The sequence below is a fragment of the Protopterus annectens genome, chromosome 2.part0 (genome assembly GCF_019279795.1).
Source record: "Protopterus annectens isolate FY-2018-M chromosome 2.part0, PAN1.0, whole genome shotgun sequence".
NCBI classification, from domain to species: domain Eukaryota; kingdom Metazoa; phylum Chordata; order Ceratodontiformes; family Protopteridae; genus Protopterus; species Protopterus annectens.
Window position 1 is genome coordinate 23022424 of NC_056728.1, and position 24962 is coordinate 23047385.

General features: G+C 43.2%; 1 protein-coding gene across 2 annotated transcripts in view; it reads right to left on the minus strand.

Moving 5' to 3' along the window:
• The window catches only part of TMEM237 (transmembrane protein 237), a 723713-nt gene that overhangs the window by 397481 nt on the left and 301270 nt on the right, over positions 1–24962 (minus strand). For both annotated transcript variants that reach the window (XM_044060506.1, XM_044060505.1), the window contains exon 9: positions 24328–24519. In XM_044060506.1, the coding sequence (XP_043916441.1) occupies positions 24328–24519 (192 nt within the window). The remainder of the gene's footprint in view (positions 1–24327; positions 24520–24962) is intronic.

Genomic DNA, 24962 nt, shown 5'->3' on the forward strand with positions numbered 1-24962 from the left:
GACATGACTGACAGACCTGGATGCTTTGCCAGAGATGGCCTGCATCTGACACCCCTGGGCTTCCGGATACTGGCCAATGCTCTTGTCAACCCTATAGTGCCTTTTTTAGGCGGTGTTCCAAAGACTAAATTACCACCATAACAGCTACAAACAAATGCATTCTGAATATCATGCTGCTCAACACTAGAAGTCTAAATCTCAAAATGCACTCACTCAAAGCACTCCTTAAAATGGAGAACATTGACATTTGTTAGCTATAACAGAGACCTGGTTCAAGGCAGCAGAAAGCACCCCTGCACTACCAGGGTATAACTCATTCCACACCTTTCGACCCCAGAACTTGGACCGAAGCTCCAAAGGTGGTGGTGTTTCCATATTCATAAAGGATGCACACACCTCCAGACTGGTAGCCCAACATAACACATCAGAGGTACATCAGGTGCAGCTAACATTAGGTAAGACAGCGATTCAGGTTGTAGCCTGCTATAGGTCCCCAACCATGTCCCAAGACTCTCATTCCACATTCCTAAGCACCATGGAGAATATTAGGGTCCAACCTAGCACTCTCATAATGGGCGACTTCAACTACCCCTCCATTAACTGGGAAAACTACTTGTGTACCAATACACTTGCCCAACGTTTCCTGGAATTCATTAATTCCAATGCCCTGGACCAGCTTATTCATACCCCCACTAGAGATAGCAAGATCCTTGACCTGGTCATTACTGACATGGGCGACCGTTGCGTTACACCAATACTCAACTCCTCCCTGGTTAGATCCGACCACAAACTAATCACCTTGGAAATCCACATCCCTCCCACCCCCCCACCCCCCCGGCAAAGGTAACCACCATGAAAAACTTCTCCAAAGCTAACTTTGGCTCCTAAAAAACAGAAGTGGCTAGCTTCACAGCACCCATGCAAATAAGAGGAGGTGCATGACCGCCAAATCATACACCAATGCACAAAAATGCATGGATTTCGCCATACCCAATAGAACCAAGATGCTCTCCTCCAAAAAAAGGAAGCCAATCTGGTGGTCCCCTGCCATAAATACACTCTATAATAGAAGGAGGAAACTGATATGGAATAAGGTGAAGTCCAAAGGCTAGAAAAACTCCCTTATCAGCCTCAACAAAAAGTTGAGATCCCTCATCAAATCCTCTAAAGCTAGCTATGAAAACAGAATTGCAGCAGATAGTAAAGATAACCACAAGGCCTTCTATAGTTATGTAAAGAATCTCCACAGGAATACCCAGATTTGCTCTGAGTTACTGCACAATGGTACCTCCTATACCAAGCCAACAGATATTGCCAATATACTGGCCGACAGATTCAGTGCCAACTTTACCCCCCCCCCCCCAAGGACCCATCACAATACCAGTAGATTGCCAGGCACCTAGTATTACTGCTGCACAGGTTAAAACAGCACTATCCAAGGCCAAGAATACAGCTTCTATGGGACCTAACAATATCCCTGGCTGTGTTCTACATGAACTACTGAGTGAACTGGCACCTCACCTGTGTGCCCTGTTCAATCACAGCCTCACCTCAGGCTTTGTCCCTACTGAATGGCGCACTGCTACAGTCATCCCTCTCCACAAAGGAGGAGTGACTACAGACCCTGGGAACTATCACCCCATTAGCCTAAGTCTGATATGCAAAGCTATGGAACGCATCATTATGGACCTAATAAACAAGGATATAGGGAATCTCATAACAAACTGAAAGCCGCAAAAATAGAAAGTAAACCACTTTTAATGCACAAAATAAACACAGAATAAGCCTTCACAAACTAAGCGCTTTCACCATTACTCAATGGCTTTATCAAAGTAAATGATAGGCTCAATATTATAACTTATTATATAGTGACATCACCACGCTCAAACCAATCACTTTAAAACATCAATAAACCAAATTATTGGATCCCACACAGTTTGGTTTTCTGAAGGGTAGATCATGCCTGCTAAACTTGGTTGACTTCGAGTCAGTCACCACAGCTGTGGATGAAGGCAAGGTGGTTCATACAGCCTATCTTGATCTGGCCAAGGCCTTTCATACCATTACCCACTCAGGAATCATAGAAAAACTCACTAAGTTAGGCATCAACCCCTACATCATTACATGGGTTGCAAGCTGGCTCATAGGTAGAACCCACAGTGTGAAAGTAGCTGACTCCAAGTCAGACTGCCTACCAGTCACGAGTGGAGTCCCACAGGATTCGGTCCTGGGTCCTCTCCTGTTTGGTACATACTTCTCTGAATAACTCCCCAACTGATGTCGACATCCTACAGAAAAGCCTCACTGAGACCAACGACTGGTGTCAGAACCATGGCCTTAAGCTCAATGCCAAAAAATGTGTCATCATTCCCTTTGGGAAAAACACAGTTCCCATGAATTACCACATCAATGGTAGTCCACTGAACACAAAAGGCGTTATAAGAGATCGGGAAACACAGGTTGACAGCAACCTCTCTTTTGAGCACCATTTGCCACTGTGGTCAGAAAGTCCTTCTATGTGGCACATCTCATTACTAAGGGTTTTGCATCTAGAAAGAAAGAGGTCATTGTCTCCCTCTACTCTTCCCTCATTAGGCCAATCATTGAGTACAATGCCCCATTTGGCATGTACCTCACTAGACAACTGCAACAACTGGAAAGGCTGCAAAAGTACCTCAGAAAGAGAATCCTAGGCCTTAAACACTTGCCCTATATGGACAGACTCAAAAAACTCTAACTATTCTCTGCCTCATATCGCCTACCTAGAGGCAATCTCTGCTTGACTTACAAAGCCATGTCTGACCCAGCTCTGTTAGAAATGCTACATCTAAAGAAATCCCAATCCCTCTGTACCACAGGCTCCAGAGACCTCATCCTCATTACCACAATCAACAGAATGTGCTGGAGGGACAGGTTCATAACCCAGAGACTGCCCATGGTATGGAATGGATTTCCCATACATGTCAAGCAAAGCACCTCACTGGCCCTCTTCAAGAGAAATCTTGATGAGTGTATGGGAAATGGAAAATTCACCCTGGGGATCACTCCAGTGGCTCTACTCGACAGAGGCACTGGGAACTAAAGTCGGGTAGCACGATGCCAGGGTAATCCTATAGGCTAAGCTTGTAAAGGCTCCAGGGCCATTAGCCTAGTACACACCTATGAACCTAATAGCAATTGGCCTATAGTTAAAGATTTCTGTGGAGGTGCCACCTTTGTGGAGAGGAAGGATGAAGTATTTTTTCCAAAGTGAGGGGACATAAGACTCCTTGATGGATCTATTAATGATTATTGAGACAGGATAGGCAACTGAGTCAGCAAACTTTTTAAAAAATTTGTTATGAAGATTGTCTGTAGAGGGGGAACAATCCCTAAGCTTGCCCGGGAGGGATTTGATAAAGGAAGCAGAAACTGGTTGAAAGGAAAATGTAGAGTGACAGCTAATAGGAAGGTGAGAGAGGGTAGAGGGAGATGGAAGGAATGTGTTAGTGATGGAAGCTATTCTATCAATAAAGTAAGAGTTAAATTGAGTTGCTATGTCAGGGGAGGTACTAACACAGGATGGTTGGGGGGAGGACTGACTTCCTGGGTTTAGGATTTTTTCTTAGTGTGCCAGAAGATTTTTGGACTGGATTTGATCTTGTGGCTTTGCATAGAACTGTTTTTGTCTAAATTAACCTGTTTGTTTACAAGGTTATGCAGTGCTTTGAAATGCTGTAAATTACTGTGAGTCTTATGTTTTAGGTAAGGCGTCCAAGCATTGTCTCTTTTTAGCATGAGTGATCTGGTACAGGCAGAAAGCCAAGGAGCATAGCTAGTTTTGACTCTTTTCCTTCTGGTGGGAGCTAAACCATCTAAAGTGTTTAGGAATGTGGAATTAAACTGTTCAACTGCATCATCTAGTGGTAAGTACTTAAGGAAGGACCAATTGACGGAGTTTAGTAAATTTGTAAAGGCTTGCTGGTCAAAGTTGGATAGGTTTCGTACTGTCTTGTAGGTGTGTTGTCTACATAGATGTGAAACAAGTCTAGCTGTACAGATGGGGTGGTGATCACTAATAGAGGCGGGAAATGTTTTGGACTGAGAGAAATTGTTAAGATGGGAGACCAAAATCCAATCAATTATTGAGCTGGTTTGGTTTGTGACACTGGCAAAGGTTGGGTGAGTAATTAGTTGAGAAAATCCAAATAGGTTTATGCTATATGTGAGAAATTTTAAGTCAAGTTTCTGCCAATCAGTGTTGACATCACGTAATATTACTGTTTCTAGAGAGAGATTTTGTGATACCAAAAATAGGATGCTTTCCAGTGTTGACAAGTTACTGCCAGGGGCTATTTATAAAGCTATAATATAAAGATTTTTATTATTGTTTAATTTAAGGCAGGTGATCAATAGTTCAACTAAGTCAAAAGAGGGTATGGATTAGTTATGAGGGTTAGGGAAATAGAAGCAGGATATATTACTGCAACACTGCCTCCTTTTCTTTTATGGCAGTCAGCTCTGAACATATTAAAGCCTGGGGGAAGTAATTCAGTATCCTTTGTGTGTGGTTTAAGCCAGGTTTCAGTGGTTACTAGTATATCAGGAGATTGTGCAGTCATCCAAGCATGCAACTCAGAAATTTTGTTGCACATGCTACGCGCATTTTCTGAGATACATTTAAGCACATTTTGTGTACTTGGAATATGGGTTGAAGATGTGGATTGTGAGGTGTTGGGACCAGGGTTAGGATGGATGTCACCGCAGAAAGTGCAGTTGTGTACACTTACCATAAATGTAGATGTCAGAGTGTATTCACTGTTGCAGTCATCACCTGTGGGTTATCCCTGCTGTGGTAGCCATCGGTCGGCCCAATACCAGAGTCAATGTTTTTGTACGCCGACTGCCATCTCCTGTAGTCTGACGTCAGGTCGTCAGTGCTATAAAGCAAGGCAGCTGACATTATTACATCAGTTTTTATTGTCCTAACCCATTAGAAGCACATTGGAAAAGAGATAAGTGGTCCTGGTGGCTAAAAGCCACCTTGGGAAGCTTGTGTCCCTCTACGGGAAGATGTTAAATGGGGGATGGAGGAAGGCAAAGCAAGACTGCAACAGTGAATACACTCGAACATCTACATTTATGGTAAGTGTACACAACTATACAATGTTCTTTGTGTTTCACTGTTGCAGTCATCACCTGTAGGAGGATTCCCAAACCTGAGGAAAAGGGTGGAAGGAAAGGTAGAGTCCTAGTTATGGATCAGGAGGCCCTGCAGAATTGCAGAGGCAAACCCTGCCCTAGACTTAGAAAAGAGAGGTAGGTGGTAATGTTTTGTAAAGGTATGGATAGAGGTCTAGGTGGCCGCTTCCAAAATGTCCCTGGTAGGTACTCCTCTGAGGAAGGCAGTGGAAGTGGAGGTTGCCCTAGTGGAGTGGGTACGGACAGACTTAGGGATGGGTTTCCCATGTAGTCTGAAGCACAAATGGATACAGTGTGAAATCCATTTGGAAATGGTTTGTTTGGAGATGGGATTCCCCTCTGCCCCTGGGGCAAAGCTTACAAGAAGCTGGCCTGTTTTTCTGAATGGCTTAGTACAGTCAAGATAGGATCCGAGTTGTCTGTGCACGTCTAGTGAGTGTAGAATTATTTTCCCCCTTGTTTTGAGCATTGGGAAAGAAGGTGGGAAAGTGTATGGCCTGGTTAAGGGTCACATCAGATACCACCTTGGGCATAAAGGAGGGGTTAGTCCTCAGGGAGACTCTGTCTGTATGGAAAATTATGAAGGGCTCGACAGCCATGAGAGCTTGAAGTTCCGAGATCCTTCTGGCTGAGGTGATAGCTAGTAGGAAGGCAGTCTTCCAAGAGAGGTATTTAAATTCTGTTGAAGCGGCAGGTTGGAAAGGAGGTAAGGTTAGTTTCCCTAACACATAATTCAGGTCCCAGGGTGGCATCGGTGGCCTTCGGGGAGGCCTGATATTAGAAGCCCCTCTGAGGAATTGCTTAATCAAAGGATGAGAGAAGAGGTGTGGAACTGAATTGTAATGTGCAGAGATGGCTGAGGCATGGATTTTAATAGAGGAGAAAGAGAGACCACTATTGAGCAACTTTGCTAGGTAATCCAGGATGAGAGGGATGGAAGGTTGGGAGGTACTGCCCCCTTTTGATTGTTTCCAGGAGAAGAATCTTTTCCATTTTCCTGCATATGATTTTCTTGCTCTGGGACTTCTCGCCTCTGTGATTATATCCAGGACCTGTTTGCTTAACAGGGACTCCTTGTTAGTTCTTAGTGAATAAGCCATGCTTAAAGTTTAAGAGTCTGTAGGTCTGGGTCAAGAGGTCTGACATCAGGGGAAGCAGTTTTGGGGGCTGTAAGGTCAGACTGTGTAATAAGGGGTACCAATGCTGTCTAGAACAATCTGGAGAAATGAGGATGGCCTTTGGTCTGTCCTCTCTTATTCTGATCAGAACCTTGGGAATAAGGGGCAGAGGAGGGTATATGTACACAAAAGGGGAGCTCCAGGGGAAGGTCAAGGCATCGACCTTCCAGGCTAGGAAGTGATACTCCCTGGTACAGAACTTGTGTAGTTGGTGGTTGAGGTATGAGGCAAAGAGGTCCACTTCTGGGGTTCCCCACTCCTTGGTGATTTGCAGAAAGATTTCTCTGTGGAGCTGCCATTTGTGGGAGTCCAGTAAGTTTCTGCTTAGGTGGTCTGCCACTGTGTTGTTGATCCCTGGTAAGTATTGGGAAATTAGGTGTAGCCCCATGGAGGTGGCTGTAAGCCAGAGACTCATGGCTAACCTGCACAGGGGGCAAGATTGGGTGCTCCCCTGCTTGTTGATGTACCACATTACTGTGGTGTTGTCTGTTTTTATAAGGAGGACCCCTGACCTGAGATGGAGTTGGAAGGAAGTCAGAGCCTTTTGCACTGCCATCATTTCTTTCTGGTTGATGTGCAAGTGAAGTTGATGGGTGTTCCAAAGGCCTTGGATACAGCTGCCTGCTAGGTGTGCGCCCCAAGCAATGTCTGAGGCGTCAGTGGTGATGGTCTGACCGGAAAGGCAGAGGATGAAGGGAAGACCCTTGTTCATGGCACAGGCCTCTGCCCACCAAAGAAATTCGGCCCTTGTACAAGAGATTAGGGGGAGAGTGGTCTCTAGGGACTGAGTGCTGACACCAAAGGTTCTTGAAGTACCACTGAAGTTTTCTCATGCGAAGCCTGGCGAGAGGGATGAGAAGGATGCAAGACACCATGTATCCCAGGGCTTGCAGGAACTTCCTAGCAGTGAGGTGACTTCTGGATGCCAGCTGGGTGAAGTAGAGAGGCAGGAAGTTCTGCTTCTCTGGGGATAGGAAGGCCATTTGGGTTGCAGTGTCTAGCACAGCTCCCAGGAAAGCAATTTTTCTGGTGGGGTTTTCTTTGATTTTTTTTCTCATTGATGGTGAACCCTAGGGAAGTTAGGCGTGATTTGATAAAGAGAAGGCCCTGGAGCAACTTTTCTCTGCAGTCCGCTTGAATGAGGCAGTTGTCCAGGTAAGGGTAAATCTGTATATTTCTCTGTCTGCAGAATGCTATAGTTGGGGCCAAGCGTTTGGTGAATACTCTGGGAGCAGTAGATAAGCCAAAGGGCAGTGCAGAGAACTGAAAGTGTTGATAGCCTGCTCTGAAGTGCAGGAACTGTCTGCACGATTCCCTGATGGGGATGTGGAGGTACACATCTTTTAGGCCTAGTGTCACAAGCCAGACATTTTGTGTAAGCATAGCCAGGAGCTGCTGCAAGGTTAGCATTTTAAATCTGGGAACCACCAAGGAGGTGTTCAGTTTGGATAGATCCAGGATGGGGTGCCAAGTTCCCTTTTTTCTGGGAACAAGGAATAGTCTTGACCTTTTCCTGTTTAATCTGGAGGGACAGGTTCTACTGCCCCCTGGGATATTAGAGTTTGGACCTGTTTCAATGCCTCTGCATACTGGTTTGGGGGGAGGTCTGGGTACCCTCGTGGAATAGGGAGTTTGCTGAAGGAGAATCTGTATCCCTGAGAAATGATTTTTAAGACCCATTGGTCGTTGGTTATAGAGACCCAACTGTCCCTGAAGAGGGTGAGCCTTCCTACTAGTTTCTGATGAGTGAAAGGAGGGCAGAGGGGGGAGGGAGAGTCATTGTGAGTGCTTGCCATAGAAGCTTGGCTTAGAGCTCCCTGCCTTAGAGACTGAAGTGGCCCATTGTTTGCTTCTTTTCTGGCCCTGGGATAGAGGCCTGGATGGCCTGTCCCTGCGGGGCTTACCTTGGCCCTGTCTACTAGGTGCAGGGAAGGCCCAGTGCTTAGAATCTGGGAGGTTGAACTTGAAAGAAATCTTTTACTGTTTGCGTAGATTTTGCTTTGCTTCCATCTTTTTAAACACCTCTTCTGCTTTTTCCCCCAAACAGGCATTCCTTATCTAGGAGTGCATCAATAAGTTTTGACTTGACATGATCAGGGAGAGGTTATTCCTTCAGCCATGCATGTCTTCTAATAACAGATCCTGTCACTGCTGCCCTGCTAGAGGCTTCTAGGGCATATCTACATTGTAAAGTGTGTTTGGCCACTTGACAAGCAGAGTGGAGTAATTCTGCCAGCTCTTTTGAGTTGGCACCGTCAGGAGAGGTAGCAATGTTCTGTTTTAATTGTTCCAAACTGTGTTGTTGATATTTTAAATAATATGGAACTGACAACTGAGTGCTCTGACAGCTAAGGTTGCAGAGGTGTATACTTTCTTACCCCATCTGCCCAGAGCTCTGGAGTCTTTGTCAGAAGGAAGAGGATTATTGGCAGAACTAGTCTTAGCTCCTTTGGGTCCCTGTGTAATGACCTCAGGGTCTGCAGCAGGATTCCTGTACAGGTATTCATGAGAAGAGAGTATAGTACCGGTCAGGTTTAGTTGGAGTAGGAGGCTGGGCATCAGGGGCTAAGCTGGATTCATGGAAAACATCATCCATCACTTCCAAAATAGGTGGTATGGCCAGGGGGTCTGTGCTGGGGCAGGTCCAGAAACTCTCTAAGTCATTTCTTTGACTGTGGGAAGTCTTGAGATTCCCACTGAAAATGTTCCCTGAGGGAGTGAAGGGTTTCGCCAAAGGAGAGGTCCTCTGGAGGGGAGGCAAAAGGGATGGATTCCTCTGCATCAGAATCCTCAAACAGTTAAGGGATGTTGTTCCTCTTCAAAAGCAGAACAGTCAGATTCCTCAGACTCTTGGTCTGTCATAATTTCTGGAGAAGGATGCCTTTTCCTTTTTGGAGTTGGGGCCCTGAGTACCTCGGATAAGGGAGATGAGATCCTCTGCCATTTTAAGCATTTAAGCTTGGGGTGGGGGCGCAGTAGCAAGATGGTGACTAGAAGCAGATTTCCTAGCAGTGGCCTGGCTTCTAGGCCTGAGACTCTGTTGGTCTCTGAGAAGCGGTAGTTGAAGGCAAAGACGTCAGTGTTTGTCTAGAATTGGTAGTGCGAAAGGCCTCCTCGGAAGCCGATGTCTGAGTCACGGTCCCGGAGCCAACCGAGGCAGTGACCGTCAAAGACTCAGAAGACAAAGTGGATTTCTGTGGCATACCGGACTCCAAAAGGGTCTTGGCAGAGGCCTGCGTAGAAAGCGAGTCGAGCATTAGGGACTGCGAAAGCACCTCGCTGAATTCCGGAGAAGTGACGACTTGCTTAGCTGTAGCACTGTCGGAAAGCTTAGCCTTGTGTGGCCTGTCTCTATCTTTATCTCTACATTTTTTCGAAATGTCAACAGATTGCTGGCTGATGAACGACATATCAGAATTTGAAGACGGAACACAAAAATAACTGTCTACAAAAAGAGCTCTACGGTGAATGGTTCTCACATTAAAGAGGGCACAGAACCAGCAACGAAGGACGTCGTGGTCTGGGCCTAAACAAGTGATGCAGTAAGAATGAAAGTCTCGGTGTGGGATCTTCTTTCCACAGGCGAGACAATTGTTAACTTTTCTGGACATCAGTTAGAGCAACGGAGTACTTAGCTTTAGACGTTTTCTGCTGAAATTCAACTTCTGGTAGCGACCGACCGGCACTCGTGAAAACTGCTTCTGCTACGGGCTCCATGGCAAGAAAGACTGATGTAATGACGTTGGCTGCCTTGCTTTATAGCACTGATGGCCTGACATCAGACTACAGGCAACGGAAGCTGGCACACAAAAACATTGACTATTCCGGCCGACCGAGGGGTACCACAGCACGGATAACCCACAGGTGATGACTGCAACAGTGAAACACGAAGAACATCAGGAGGAATTTTAAGATTATGTAGTAAAGACAGGATTTCATTTTGGTTAAACTGTCAGTACGTGTAATGTTAAACCGGTACAGCTGCATCTGAAACAATTTGGGTGTAAAGAACAGAATATTGTCTGTGTGAAAGACATGAGCAGTGATGAGTAGGGAGTAGTGATTTGTGTTGTTGGTGTAAGAGGTAGTGTCTGTAGGAGAGCTTAGAACAGGTTGGACAGGGACCAGATATGATGACAGTGAACAGAAGCAGAAGAGCATTAGTGATAGGAGAGTAAGGAGAATCAGTTTAGATTAGGGATTATTAGAGAGTTAATCAGAAATACTACTTAAGTGGACGATATGAGGTGAGTAATAAAGTTTGTAGAAACAAGGAAGGGGAGTAGTATGCAGATAGGGTGGTAGTGTGATACCAGGACTATCCTGAGAGATGGAGTGTATGGGTGAAGAGGGTGGAGCTAATACAGGAAGGGGATGATGGGGTGGAGCTGGTAGAGGAAGGAGTGTGGTGTGTACAGCTTTAAATGTAGAGGTAGAGGGGGTGGGAAGGATTAGGGGGCATGGTAGAGGAGTGAAGTGAGCCCGGAGGGTGAACGAAGTGGGATGACACCCCACAGAACAAGAATCAGCAGGCAAGTACTCAGAAAGAAACAAAAAAAAACTTATCAGTTAGGCTACAACCAATTTATTTAAGATGCTGGTAAAAGGGTCAGTTAAGTATTGAGTAAAAAGTAGTAAGTTATACAAAGGTACATTTACAGTTTATAAAGAAAATCAGCTTAAGGGTGTTTGGTAATCCTCCTTAACTAAACACAGTGGAATCAGAAATTGCTGCAAGTAGAAAATGCTACAAGTACAATTCCTAAAAAAATTAATCTGCGATGGGGATGGGGGCTGTGCACAATACACAGATTGAAAGTATAACGAACACATTATACAACTATTCAAGCCAAAAGTACAGTTGTGTACACTTATCATAAATGTAGATGTTCGAGTGTATTCACTGTTGCAGTCATTACATTTGGGTAATCTGCTGGCAGGTTGCCCTCAGTCGGCCTGAATAACAAAGTCTTGGATCCTGCATCAGTTGCTGTCCCTTCTTCCATGACGTCAGGTCGTCAGGGGTATACAACATGCAGCCGACACCATTTTAATCAGTTTTTCTTACCCCAGATGTCAGGTGCCCCCCAAATGGGGAGCAAAAATATATATAAATAAACTGTAAATATATAAATGCACCTTAGAAACATAAAACTTACCTTCAACTAAAAGCAAATACAGCACAAAGGCTTCAGAGTATAGTGAAGGAAAGAAAAGGTATAAAACGGGGGATGGCGGGTGGGTAACCCAGACTGCAACAGTGAATACACTCGAACATCTATATTTATGGTAAGTGTACACAACTGTACTATGTTCTTCGTGTTTCACTGTTGCAGTCATTACATTTGGCTAGAATCCCAAAGCTATGGATGGGAGGATGGAACTAAAAAGCATTAGGAGCAGCTATAAGACCCTGCAGGACTGCAGTGGCAAAGCCTGCCCTGGATTTAGAGAAGAGAGGTAAATGATAATGCTTTGTGAACGTATGAACTGAGCTCCAAGTAGCAGCTTCTAGAATGTCTTTGGTTGGGACCCCTCTGAGAAAAGCTGCTGAAGTAGAGGCAGCCCTGGTGGAATGGGATCTGATCCCCTTGGGCACAGGTTTACCATGGTGCAAATAGCAGAAACAAATGCAGTGGCTTATCCATTTAGAAATAGTCTGCTTTGATATAGCCTTCCTCTCTGATCCTGCAGCAAATGCTACCAGTAGTTGCTCAGACTTTTAGAGATTTTGTCCTGTTTAAGTAGAATCTTAGTTGTTTGTGTACATCCAATGAATGCAGAATCCGCTCCCCCTTGTTCTGCGGATTTGGGAAAAATGTTGCCAGGTGAACGGTCTGGTTAAGAGCCACACTGGATACCACCTTAGGCATAAAAGAAGGATTGGTCCTGAGGGCCAGCCTGTCCGGGTAAAATATAATGAAAGGCTCCACTGCCGTGCGGGCCTGTAGTTCTGAAACCCTTCTTGCTGAAGTGACTGCCAAAAGAAAAGCTGTCTTCCAAGATAGAAATTTTATATCCGCAGTAGCTGCTGGTTCAAAAGGAGGCAGGGTGAGTTTTTCCAGCACAAAACTGAGGTCCCATGCAGGAGTTGGTGTTCTCCTGGGAGCCCTTAAATTTAGGGCCCCTCTGAGATACTGTTTAAGCAGTGGATGAGAAAAGAGGGGAGGCTCTGTGTTGTAATGAGCCGAGATAGTAGTGGCATGGATTTTTATTGAAGAAAAAGATAGGCCCTTGTCAAGCACCTCAGTTAAGTATTGTAAAACCTGAGGAATATTGGGCTTTGCTGTGTCTATTCCTTATGCTTGGTTCCAAGCACAGAATCTCTTCCATTTATCAGCATAAGATTTTCTAGTACTAGGCCTTCTGGCTTCCAAAATGACATCCATCACAGGTTTACTGAGAGATGTGGTTTGAATAATTAGTTGATTAGCCATGCTGCAAGATTCAGAGTTTGGAGCTGAGTGTGCAGAATTTGATAGTTCTGCTGAGACAGTAGATGAGGTGTTTGAGGCAAGTACCACGGAAGAAGATGTGACATATTCCTTAGAAGCGAGTACCAGTGCTGGCGAGGCCACTCCGGAGAAATTAGGATCATTTTTGGTTTTTCCTGTCTGACTTTTAGTAAGACCTTGGAGAGTAGAGGCAGAGGGGGAAAGGAATAGACTGATAGGTTTCTCCAGCTGAAGGATCGAGCATCCACTTTCCATGCTTTTTTGTGATAAGTTCTTGTGCAGAATTTGTCCAACTGATAGTTCTGGGGAGAGGCAAATAGATCTATGTCTGGGCTCCCCCAATTCTGTGTTAACATGCTGAAGATTTCTGGATCCAGTTTCCATTCGTGCGGGTCCATAAGATTTCTGCTTAGGTTGTCTGCCAGAGTATTTTGTTTTCCTGGCAGGAACTGAGCTTGAAGATGTATTTGGCAAGTCAAGGCTGTGTTCCACAAGGCCATGGCTAGTCTGCAAAGGGGGTAGGAATGTGTACCCCCCTGCTTGTTTATGTACCACATAACTGTGGTGTTGTCCGTCTTTATCAGTAGTTGTCCTGGATGAAGTAAGTCCTTGAAGGCTGTCCGAGCATTCTGAACAGCTAGCATTTCTTTCTGGTTGATATGCAGATGCATTTGGTTTGGGCTCCATTTGCCCTGAATGCATCTCCCTGCCAGGTGGGCCCCCCAAGCATAGTCTGATGCATCTATAGTTAGGGTTTGGGTGGCAGGGGGTAGAGTGAATGACAGTCCCTTGTTTTGGTGACAAGTCTCAGCCCACCAAAGAAACTCCTGTTGTAGGCACGGAATGAGAGGAATTATTGTTTCCAGACTGTGGCAATGCTGACTCCATAAACTTTTTAGGTACCATTGAAGTTTCCTCATCTGCAGTCTTGCATATGGAATTAGTAGAATGCAGGATGCCATGAACCCTAAACCTGCAGAATTTGTCTTGCAGATAACTGGGTTTTTGTTGCCATTTGTTTGAAGCATGTTGTCGATTGCCTTTGTTTTCCTGGCGTGAGGTAAGCCATCTGGGCAGTTGTAGTCAAGCTTGCACCCAGCAATGTAATTATTTGAGAGGGTACCAGTTGTGATTTCTTTTCGTTTATGGTGTACCCTAGGCATGTTAGAAGCCTTTTTACAAATGCCAGATGTTGAAGAAGAGTGTCCTTGTCCTCTGCTTGAATGAGACAATCGTCCAGACAAGGATAAATTTGAATGTTTCTTTGTCTGCAGAATGCAATTACTGGTGCCAGGCACTTTGTAAAGACCCTGGGCGCAGTAGATAAACAGAGAATTGGTAATGCAAAACACCTGCCTGCTTTGAAGCGGAGGCATCTTCTGCATGATTCCCTTATTGGGATATGCAGGTATGCCTCTTTTAAGTCTAGAGTTACTAACCAAGCATTCTTGCCTAGCATAGGCAGTAGCTGCTGTAAAGTCAGCATTTTGAATTTTGGAATGTCCAGGAACGTGTTCAGAATCGATAAGTCCAGTATTGGACACCATGAATTGTCTTTTCTGGGTACCAGAAAAAGTCTTGAATAAAATCCTTGTTCTTTTTCCTTTTCTGGTACCGGTTGAATAGCCCCTATATCCATGAGGGACATGACTTGTTTCTGGGCCTCTGCCCACTGGTTTCATGGTAGATCCGGCCATCTGTTTGGAATTGGCAAAGTATGGAAATGAAATCTGTACCCCTGGGATACTATGTTTAATGCCCACTTGTCCTGGGTAATTAACTGCCAATTTTGAGCATGAAGTGCTAGTTTTCCCCCCAAGGGGGCTGCCAAAAGATAGGTGCTTGGAGATGGTAGAGGAAAGTCATTGAGATTGCCTACTGTAGGGTTGTGCTTTGTTTCCTCCAGATTTGGAGGTGGAGGCACCCCATTGCTTGGACCTGTAAGAACCCTGTGATTGATATCTGGAGCCTTTTGAGCGCCTGGGTTTGCCCTGAGTGGCTCTGCTGGACACAGGAAAGGACCAATTTTTAGTAGGCACTGGGTGGCTGCACTTGCAAGAAATCTTTTACAGTTTGCATAGATTTAGCTTTGTCTTCCATTTTCTTTAAAACCTCTTCTGCCTTATTACCAAACAGAGTATCATGCTGTAAAGGAGCATCCAACAGTTTAGCTTTAACCTGATCAGGCAGATTTTTCTCCTTGAGCCAGGCATGCCTTCTAATCACTGATCCAGTTACGGCGGCCCTACAAGAGGCCTCCAAGGAATCAAAACCACATTGCAAAGTATGCTTTTCAACCTGTTCTGCTGAATGCAATAAATCCTGTAACTCTATTTTCCACACAATCAGAAATCAACATCATTTTTTGTTTCAGTAAGCCCATAACATGCTGTTGATATTTAAGCATATGAAACTGGCAGTTTAAAGCCCTGATTGCCAAGGTTGCAGATGTATAAACCTTCTTACCCCATCTATCCAGCGCCCTGGAATCTCTATCTGAAGGGGTAGGATTTTTGGCTGTAGAAGCCTTTACACCCTTGGGACCCTGAGAAATAGTCTCAGGATCAGCAGCAGGATTTTTGAAAAGAAATTTGTGGGAGTCAGGAACCCTGTAATATCTGTCTGGCTTACTAGGAGCCAGAGGCAGGGAATCAGGAGCCATGCTTGATTCCGAGAACACATCATCAACAATGTCTAAAACAGGAGGTATTGCCAAAGGCCTATGCTGAGGAAGAAGAAGGAAATCCCTAAGCCTCTTTTTTGATTCAGAGAAGTCCTGACTCTCCCAGTGAAAATGTTCCCTTAAGGTATGCAAAGTCTCCCCAAAAGAATAATCCTCAGGAGGAGATGCAGATGGGATGGATTCCTCTGCATCAGAATCCTCATAGGGTGGAATAGAAAATTCCTGATCAGAAGAAATGGAAACCTGATCTGAAGATTCATAATCAGTGCCTTGCCTAGGCCTCTTAGCAGGGGTTGGGAACCCCTGATCAAGGTAATTAAATCCTCAGCCATTTTGATCACCTGTTTTTTAGGCATAGGGGCCTGAGCACGTGGCTCATGCGTCGTTTTTTTTAGACATAGGAGTTGTTTTTGACCTTGTTTTTGTTGCTGGTGTCGGTTTAATGTAAAAATGTTGAGGCCTGAAAACACCCTCAGAAGCCGGTGCCTGCTCAGCGGCTCCGGACCCATCCAAGGGAGAGACATCCGCGGGTTCAATACTTTGCAAATCTCGCGGCATACCAGACTCCGAATGGGTCTCGATAGAGGCCTGCGACTCAAAAGTAGCGGGTATCAGGGGCTGCGAAAGCGCCTGAGTACTGGCAAACCGGTGACTGGCTTAGGAGAAGCTTTGTCGTTGGTTTTGGACCACGACGGTCTTGCGTTTTTTTGTGAACTCCAGTAGTCGGATTGCTAACGGACGACATTTCAGGGTAGTTAAATCTTGAACCAAAATATTTAGAAGCAAAAATATACCAACGCTTAATAGTACGTTGGTTAAATTTAGCACAAAACCGACAGCAAGGCACGTTGTGATCAGGGCCTACGCAAGGAATACAGTACAAATGAAAATCCTTATGAGGTATTTGCTTCCCACAAGTAATGCAATTATTAACTTTTACTGACATCGGTAAGGAGTAAGAAAAAGTTTCCCCAACGGGGTACTTAGCTTTAGTTTGAAGACTTTGGTTCTGAAACTCGAATACGAAATTTTCAAGAGTCGGCCGACCGGCACTTGCGAACTCCTTCTGATTCAGGCACCGTGCGGCAAGAAACACTGATTAAAATGGCGTCGGCTGCATGTTTTAAACTCCTGACGACCTGACGTCATGGAAGAAGAGACAGCAACCGATGCAGGACCCAAGACTTTGTTATTCAGGCCGACTGAGTGCAACCTGCCAGCAGATTACCCAGACGTAATGACTGCAACAGTGAAAAACACGAAGAACATCAACAATGCATATTTTAAAGCCAACTGAAGAGAAAAAACATTTATACACACTTTCTTATGTATAAAGTGTTATGGCAGGTTTGTAGAGAGTTTCAGGTGAATTTTGTTGTTTGAGTCCCAAGTGTTTAAAATCACCTAGTGGGGCACCTTGTAGCTTAGATATGGGGGGTAGCAGAATTTCTTATTTATAAGGTGTTATGGCATGTTTGCAGAGAGCTTGCAGGTGAATTTTGTTGTTTGAGTCCCAAGTGTTTAAAATCATCTGGGGGGCACCTTGTAGTTTAGAGATGGGGGAGGGGGTAGCAGAATTGCATATGTAGTGTACACACTCCCAGGAAAAGACTATAGGGCAGACCAGAGTTTAGAGAGACCACAGTGCAGCGTACCATGGGAAAAGTAATGAAGATAAGATTAATAAGAATAGTTTCAGACTATCTAAGATAGTACAAAGCTTGAATCTAATTAGCAGACAGTGCAGAAAAGCAACTAGATTCTCAGTGGGTGTGGTAATGACAAGATTTGTTTATATAGAATTTGGCAGGGGTGGCTTGTGGACCTGAATGCTGGCCTTCAAACCCTCCAACATAACCAAAGCTAAAATGCTTTATTATTGCTATTTACTGCTACAGACAAGTAATTGTGTAGGCACTAACATCAAGACCCTTTGGAAAGTCTGTTCTTGGGTGCCTCCCCATATCCATGCAACACATTTCTTTAGCAGTTCAGTTATAGGATGAAACCATCTTTCATTTGTTGGAGTTCAGTGAGATTACTTGGCCTCAATAATTCTTCTCAGATCTGATCCAATACATCACCTCTATCAAATACAAATTTCAGTTCTGCAAACCAACACTTTACACTGTTAGTACACTTTGCTTCATTCCAAACACAGCTCTGACTCCTTATTCATGCAGTAGCATCCAGTACACCTACCATTTGCATTCATCACTTACACATTTACACTGGCCTTACATGACTTCTGCTTTATTTCACACAACTCTCACCACTCACCATCTGCACTTATGCATTATTTGTTCAAAATAACCAGCAAGTTATTTGGCTTTTTCAAATGTTAAATTCAGTTCCAAGTGCAGCTTTCGAAAACCTTTAAAGTCTGCAAAGCTTATGACAATCCTGTCTTGACTTGTATGTTTACTTTAACTGCTACCAAAATTTCAATATTATACCAGTTCAGACTAATGACTAACAATTTTGCTTCCCTTGCTGTCATTTTCACAAGTCAGTGACTCCTTCACTGATTGTTTCTTTTTGAGGTGGTTGCTTACAAAGTTTGTTTATATTGTGCAGTCTTTTTCTCAGACACTCCCTAATTTTAGTAGAGACAAAAAATGCTTCATTACTATACTGTATTCCACACTTGAATGACAAACAAAAGTTTCTACCCTTGCAGCAATTAAAGTTACCTTCTCAGAGGTCAGAATGCTTACTAAGCATCTGTTTTCTTTTCTTTTTCCTTTTTTAAATACAAGTCACAAAGATATGCTGTTTATTGTACTTCATCACACTTGAGGATAGATACAAAGATGATCTGAATGCTATTTACATATTGAACAAAAGGGCAGTAAATGCAAATTCTATACTTCTATGCATAAATAATTAATATAGTCCTGTGTATAACAGCAATTTACTAGTTTTGCTTAACATTACTGTAACTGCTTTATAGGCAATGTTCCACTGTGCAGGTACTAGACAACTTACTGTTTGTGTTTACTGCCAAGATTGATAAAATAAGCTGTGTAGTAAGCAATGAAAGAATTATTAAAAGGCAGCCTTATTTTGTAGCTATGCGCCGGCTCCCTACTGAAAAGTCAGCACTCGAAATGCTGAGTACTGACAAGACAAAAAAAGGACTGAAAATGAAGGAGAAATCACTCTTCTCCTTTAAAACAATTCTGTTTTGCAGGTGAGCAAGCACACCTCCCCCCCCCGGAACTTATACATACTAACTCCAAGATTGCCATAATGCTGAGAAAAGGGTATATATTCACAGAAATGGCTATTTTGGACTTAGTATATTTTAAGTTTGTTTTTTTTTTTGGCCATTCAGTCTGACTTTCGGGAAGCATTCTAGTGGGTCCAGACATTTCAAAAGTTTACCAGCTATGCCACATTTGGTAAGCAGGTTGCATATCGTAATATATTTATGGTCATTCCATTTTAGTATTTTCCCTGACGAGTGTGAACAGAGAGAAAGCAGTTACACTTATGGCTTTTTTTTTGTTGTTTTAGCAGTGCTAGCATCACCATACCTGACTTCATTCTCCTTCGTGATTCCCTTTTCCACTCCACTCACTCCCTCCCCCCTCCAAAGAAATTTCATTACATGTGCAGGAACAGAATAGATTACACCTTCTAACACCCCTCTCCCATACAACCAACCAAACCATCCCAGAAACTGACTCCTATCCTGTTCCAACCAGCCAAAAGTACCTTAGATCACTTACTTGATCCAATCTCTTTCACTGCATTAAACTAATCCTCACTCTATCCAACAAAGGCATACTTTTCTATACCTGTTAATGTGACCTAAAACCCATGAACAGCAACATTATAAAGTTTTCTACACTTATTACAAAACAGGAATGCAGAACACTTGGTGATCAAATCTCTTTAACTAGCAGTAAACTATTCCGTCATCCAGCCACAAAAGACAAACTCTTGCCTGTACTAGATAAATACAATATTGTCAAGCAAGAGTGACTAAGCTTTCATAGAATAATTAAAGAAAGTACAGCTGTATAAAATCTTACCATAACAGTAGATGACCTTCTCTTCACTGTTGCGGTAGTCTATGTACCATGTCCTTCCATATCACTATTAAAGGGAGAGTACAAAAGCTCAAGAGGAAACTTGGGAGGAGGAAGGCACAGCCCTCTAGAAACCCATGCAAGATAGCTCTGGCAAAGTCAGCTCTTGCGCTAGAAAAATCTAATTTGTAATGCTTAGTGAAGGTATGGACAAAGGACCAAGTAGCAGCCTCAAGAATGGAATTGGTATCCAAACCTTTGAAAAAGCACCAGAGGAAGTCACAGCTCTAGTGGAATGAGCCTTTACAGAGGTAGAAAGACATTTACCATGAAATGAATAGCAAAGGAAAATGGCCTTGGAGATCCAGGAGGCTATGGTGTGCTTAGAAACAGCCAAACCGAGAGAACTAGAAAACAAAAAGTTGCTCAGACTTGCGAATAGCCAAAGTCTTATCCAAATAATACCTCAGCTCTCTATGCAAATCCAAAGTGTGAAGAAACTTCTCATTAGCAGACTGTGGAGAAGGAAAAAAGGAGGGTAAATTAAAAGACCGATTAAGAGACAACTCATTAACCACTTTGGGCATAAAAGAAGGATTAGTACGAAGAGACACCCTGTCCTAATGAAATACCAAGAAAGAAGGAACAGACATAAGAGCCTGAAGATCAGAGACCCTCTTGGCTAAAGTAAGGGCCAAAAGAAGAACAGTCTTCCAAGTACAAAGTTGCAAGGAAGCTGAAGCTGCAGGTGCAAAAGGAGCCTGAGTCAATTTCTCAACTACAGACCTGAGGTCCCAGGAGGGTGGAATAGTCTTCTTGGAATGCTTAATACAAAGGATGTATTTAAGAAATTGTTTAACTTCAATTGTAGAAGCAAGAGGAGCAGACAAGCAGAAACAACTGAAGGGTGACTTTAATCGAAGAATATGCTAACCCAACATGGAACAATTCATACAAATAAGAGAGAATCCCTGGGATCCCCACAGAAAATGGATCCTGGTTACGAGAAAGGCACCAGACAGAAAATCTCTTCCATTTGGACAAATATGATTTCTTGGTAATGGTTTTCCTGGCCTCCTGCAGAACACTAAGCATGTTCTCAGGAAAAAAAAGATGTCTAAAAGGGATCAAAACCCTTTCACCCACAGGATTAGTTGAACAGTGGACAAGTGAAGATGGATCAGAGACCCTTACTCTTGTGTGAGAAGGTCCAACCTGTGAGTTAACTTGTGGTGATTGCCCCTGGCTAGGTGAAGAAGAAGGGGGAACCAATGCTGTCACCAGCAAGATTTTAGGGGAGTCTTGTTTGATTTACAGCAGGACCCTCAGAATCAGATGAGGGGGAGAGAAGGCATAGAGAAACATCCCCTTCCAAGGAAAAGACAGGGTGTCCACCTTCCATGCCAGATGACTTGGGACTCTGCCACAAAAAGGAGAAAGTCATCTGTTCAAAGAGAAGGCAAAAAGATCTATCAGTGGAGTACCCCACTGATGGACAACATCCAGAAACAAATCCCTGTGAAGCATCCAATTGTGAGCCTGTGTACTGGACCTGCTCAGACAGGCTGCCAATATATTTTGCTTTGAAGAAATGTAGACAGCCTGAAAAGTCACTCGATACTTTGCAGCTATTTCCCAGACCTGAAGGGCAAAACTGCAAAGAAGGTAGTACAGTGTCCTCATTGATTGTTGATATAATACATCACTGTGGTGTTGTCTGTGAAGATTTTGAGAGGCCCTGGAAGAAAAAGGGAATGAAAAGTCTGAAGAGCTAAAAGGAGAGCTCATCTCCTTTATGTTGATGTGATTTGATCTCTGATAAAGAGGCCAGAGACCCTGGACCTTGAGGGAACCCAAGGAAGCTCTCCACCCCCTGTTCGACGCATCTGAAACAAGTTCCTGAGAAGGCACTAGGGGTTGAACAGAAGTTCTGGGTTGAGAAAAAGCTGATGAATCCACCACTGAAGATCAAATTTGAGGCATGGAAGGAAAGGAAACAGAAGATTCAGTGGATGACAATGTTGAAGCCACACTGACTTTAGAAACCATTTTAGTTTTCTCATATAAAGTCTGGCTAGAGGTAACATAATATTGGTGGAGGCCATGAATCTTAGAACCCTGAGGAAATCCCTGGCTGTGGCCAAAGCCAGAGGAAGAAGAGACTGAAAAAAAAGTGATTACAGAGAAAGCCTTGGGTGGAGGCAGGGATGCCAGTATGGGAATGGTCTGGATTCTACAACTGAGAAAAACATGATCCTGAGAAGGAAAAAGGACTAATTTATGAAAGTTTATGGTAAACCCTAGGCTGGACCCTGGAGGTACTGCAGTAAGACCTTGGGGGATGAAGCCTGAATAAGCAAGTTTGTCCAGTTAAGAAAGGATCTGAACTCCTCGCATCCTGCAAAAGGCAATGAAAGGAGCGAGGCCATTTGGTAAATATCCTTGTGGCAGAAGAAAAGTCAAAGGGGAAAAGCAGAGAACTGAAAATGCAAGGAAGAGACAGAGAAACAAAAACTTCCTGAAAAGGCGAGGAATTGGGATGTGAAGATAAGTATCTTTGAGGTACAGAGATACTAAAAGTAAAAACAGAGATGAAGAAACTCCAACAGGGCACTTATCTGAAACACGGCTTGGTAAACAGCACAGAAGAAAGAGCATTCAGACCGATGATCAATGATGGCGTTCGGAAGGATGGCAAAGAAGCTCTGAAGTATGCAAGTCCATATGTCTCTTTTCTGCCTTACATCTTGAGTGGGGATCATACATGTGACTTACGTTGTCTACATATTTCTAAGGCTTTGGTATACTGGTCGGACATTGTGGTGCCCTTGGCAGGGAATCCCTTATGTAAAGAATACTACTGCTGCAGTGATATGGAAGGACATCTTGCTCTTCTTAAAAAATTGTATAATTAAAGAGCATTTTCCTCCTGCAAACACTGTGAAGTAATCAAGAGGAAAGCCTTAGCATCCTGATATTGCAGATCAGAGGTATGCATTTAACTTGCCCTATCAGTCCAATACCATCAACATCCCTGTTTCATACTACTAAGAAAACATAGCCCATATTAAAGCATTTATTTAGTCTTCTTAGTCTTATAATAACTACTGTCAAGCACACTACCACATTAATGATAAGACAACAAAAACAACCTGTATCCACTTCCACATAGCCAAATAGCCTTTCGTGTAATATCACATCTAATACCTCTTCTTCTTCAAATAGATAAACCTGCACTAGCACATTATATTTACAATCTTAAACCACTTACAATTCTCAGAAACTCACAATGCTATTGCTCCTAGCATGTGATACTGAAGCAAACCCCAAACCATCTGATACAAAACTAAAGTGACATACATTTAGAAAGCATTAAACGATGGTAAATCATAAATCACAACTGAAGTAAAGTTTGAGAAAGTACCCGAAACAAGCGAGCTTCTTTTTTTCCCAACAAACATTTTTATTAAATTTTCACATATGACATAGGAAATCTGACATTTATACAAATGAAAAACAAACAACACAACATCACTTTAGTTGCAAATGGTATACATCACAGACACCATTGAAACAACTGTAGTTGCAGCCATTATACATCACTTATAATCTACCCAGTCAGTCAGTAAAGCATTATATGGCTCATTCAAATCCTGCCTCTTAAACCTCATTTCTACTCTGCATATATTGTTCCCACAATTCTCATTTTTTCCTATATAGCTTCCTCCTTCCCTTTTCTAAAGATCCAAATTCCAGTTGTTTTACCTCTGTTACTATACTAACTACTTCTAGTAAAGTTGGTCCAGACTTTGATTTCCATTTTCTAGTAAATGCTTTTTTGACAGCCACCATAATTAGACTCAGCAAGGCTTTACTATGTCTAGGCAATTCCGATTCTGTATCATAACTAAAAAAAATCATCTCCCCAGTCAATCCAATCTGGTCACCCAGCATCCCCGACAGAGCAGTCTGCAGGGAATCCCTAAGTCTGCCAGTTCATTTCACTCCCCAAAAATATGTTCCCAGCCACCTCTTTCTTGCCCATCACACCTCTAACATTTGCTATCCACCCGAGGAAAAATTCTTTGGAGTCTACTTGGGGTATAAAAATACCTATGTAAACACTTCCAGGCAAAGATCCTAAATCTTCTAGACTTTGTTGCATATTTGGGAGATACACAAACATCTACCCATTGTCTCTTTGTGAAGTCCTTATCTAATCTCTCTTCCCAGTCCTTTCTAAGCTCCTCTGATTGATTCTTATAATTATCATGCAATATTTTACATGCCTCAATAATGATTCCTTTTTTAATGGCCATTTCTGTTACACATTCTATTAAAAACTCTACCAGTGCTTCTTGATTCTAAAACTCAACATTATAGGATTATCAGAGACATAGCTCAATCCAAAATAAAAGATATTGAATCTGCTATATCAGGCTTCATAATTTTCAGAGTAGATGGCAAGCACAATAAAGCAGGAAGCAGCAAGTCACTGCAAACTGGATGAATCTACCTAAAGCCAGAGAGGAAAAAAATATTGCAGGATATTCTAACCTGGTTCTCTGAGAATTGCACTAGTTATCTAATACTGTCTGATGAAGTCAACATCCCACAGAGACAGCATGTAAAAACTAGTACCACTGCCAAAGTTACAATGTCCTAAGAAATGCAGCTTTGCAGACTGAATATGAATATTTGCTGTTTATATGGTCTGGAAATGTACACACTAATGTGAAGACTAAAAATACATAACTTTGATGCAGTAGGTTCTATGTAGCTGAAAAGTTTACCTGTCAAATGCAGAAACTGTGCTCACTGCCAGCAGTAGGTAAAGGAGACTCTGAGCAGGGTAAGCCAGAGACTGGTATTGTTCCAGTAGGTTAGTAGGGGTGCTCAGCTGGGTCCCGCATAGTACATACACAATGATGATATTCCACAGTGCAAATCCTGAAAGAATTCCACAGGCACAAAGGCCAATCAACCTGAAAGAAAGCAAGAAACAGAAAGACTGCTGAAGCAATCAAGAAGTAGATGTGGATATAATTCAGCAGTCAACATGAATGCAAACTGCATTAGCAGATACAAACAGCAGCACACAAACAGAAAGGTCATATTCCCAAATATACTTTTATATTGCATGTCTTGGGTACTGGACTAAAATATGATAAACCTAGCTTACAGTTACCCTTAATTACAAGAATTTACTTCAGGGTATGGGACTGAAAGGATAGCAGGGTGGTGCTGTGAGTGGCATTGCCAACTTAGAACATGTAACCCTCTGGTTTGATTCTTGGCTGGAGTACCTTCTGTCTGGAATATGCATGCCTTCTCTATTGTTCATATGGGGTTTCTCCAGTACTCCAGTTTACTCCCACCTCCCAGAGACAAGCGATAAGCAGACTGGTAACTCTTAGTTGCCCATACG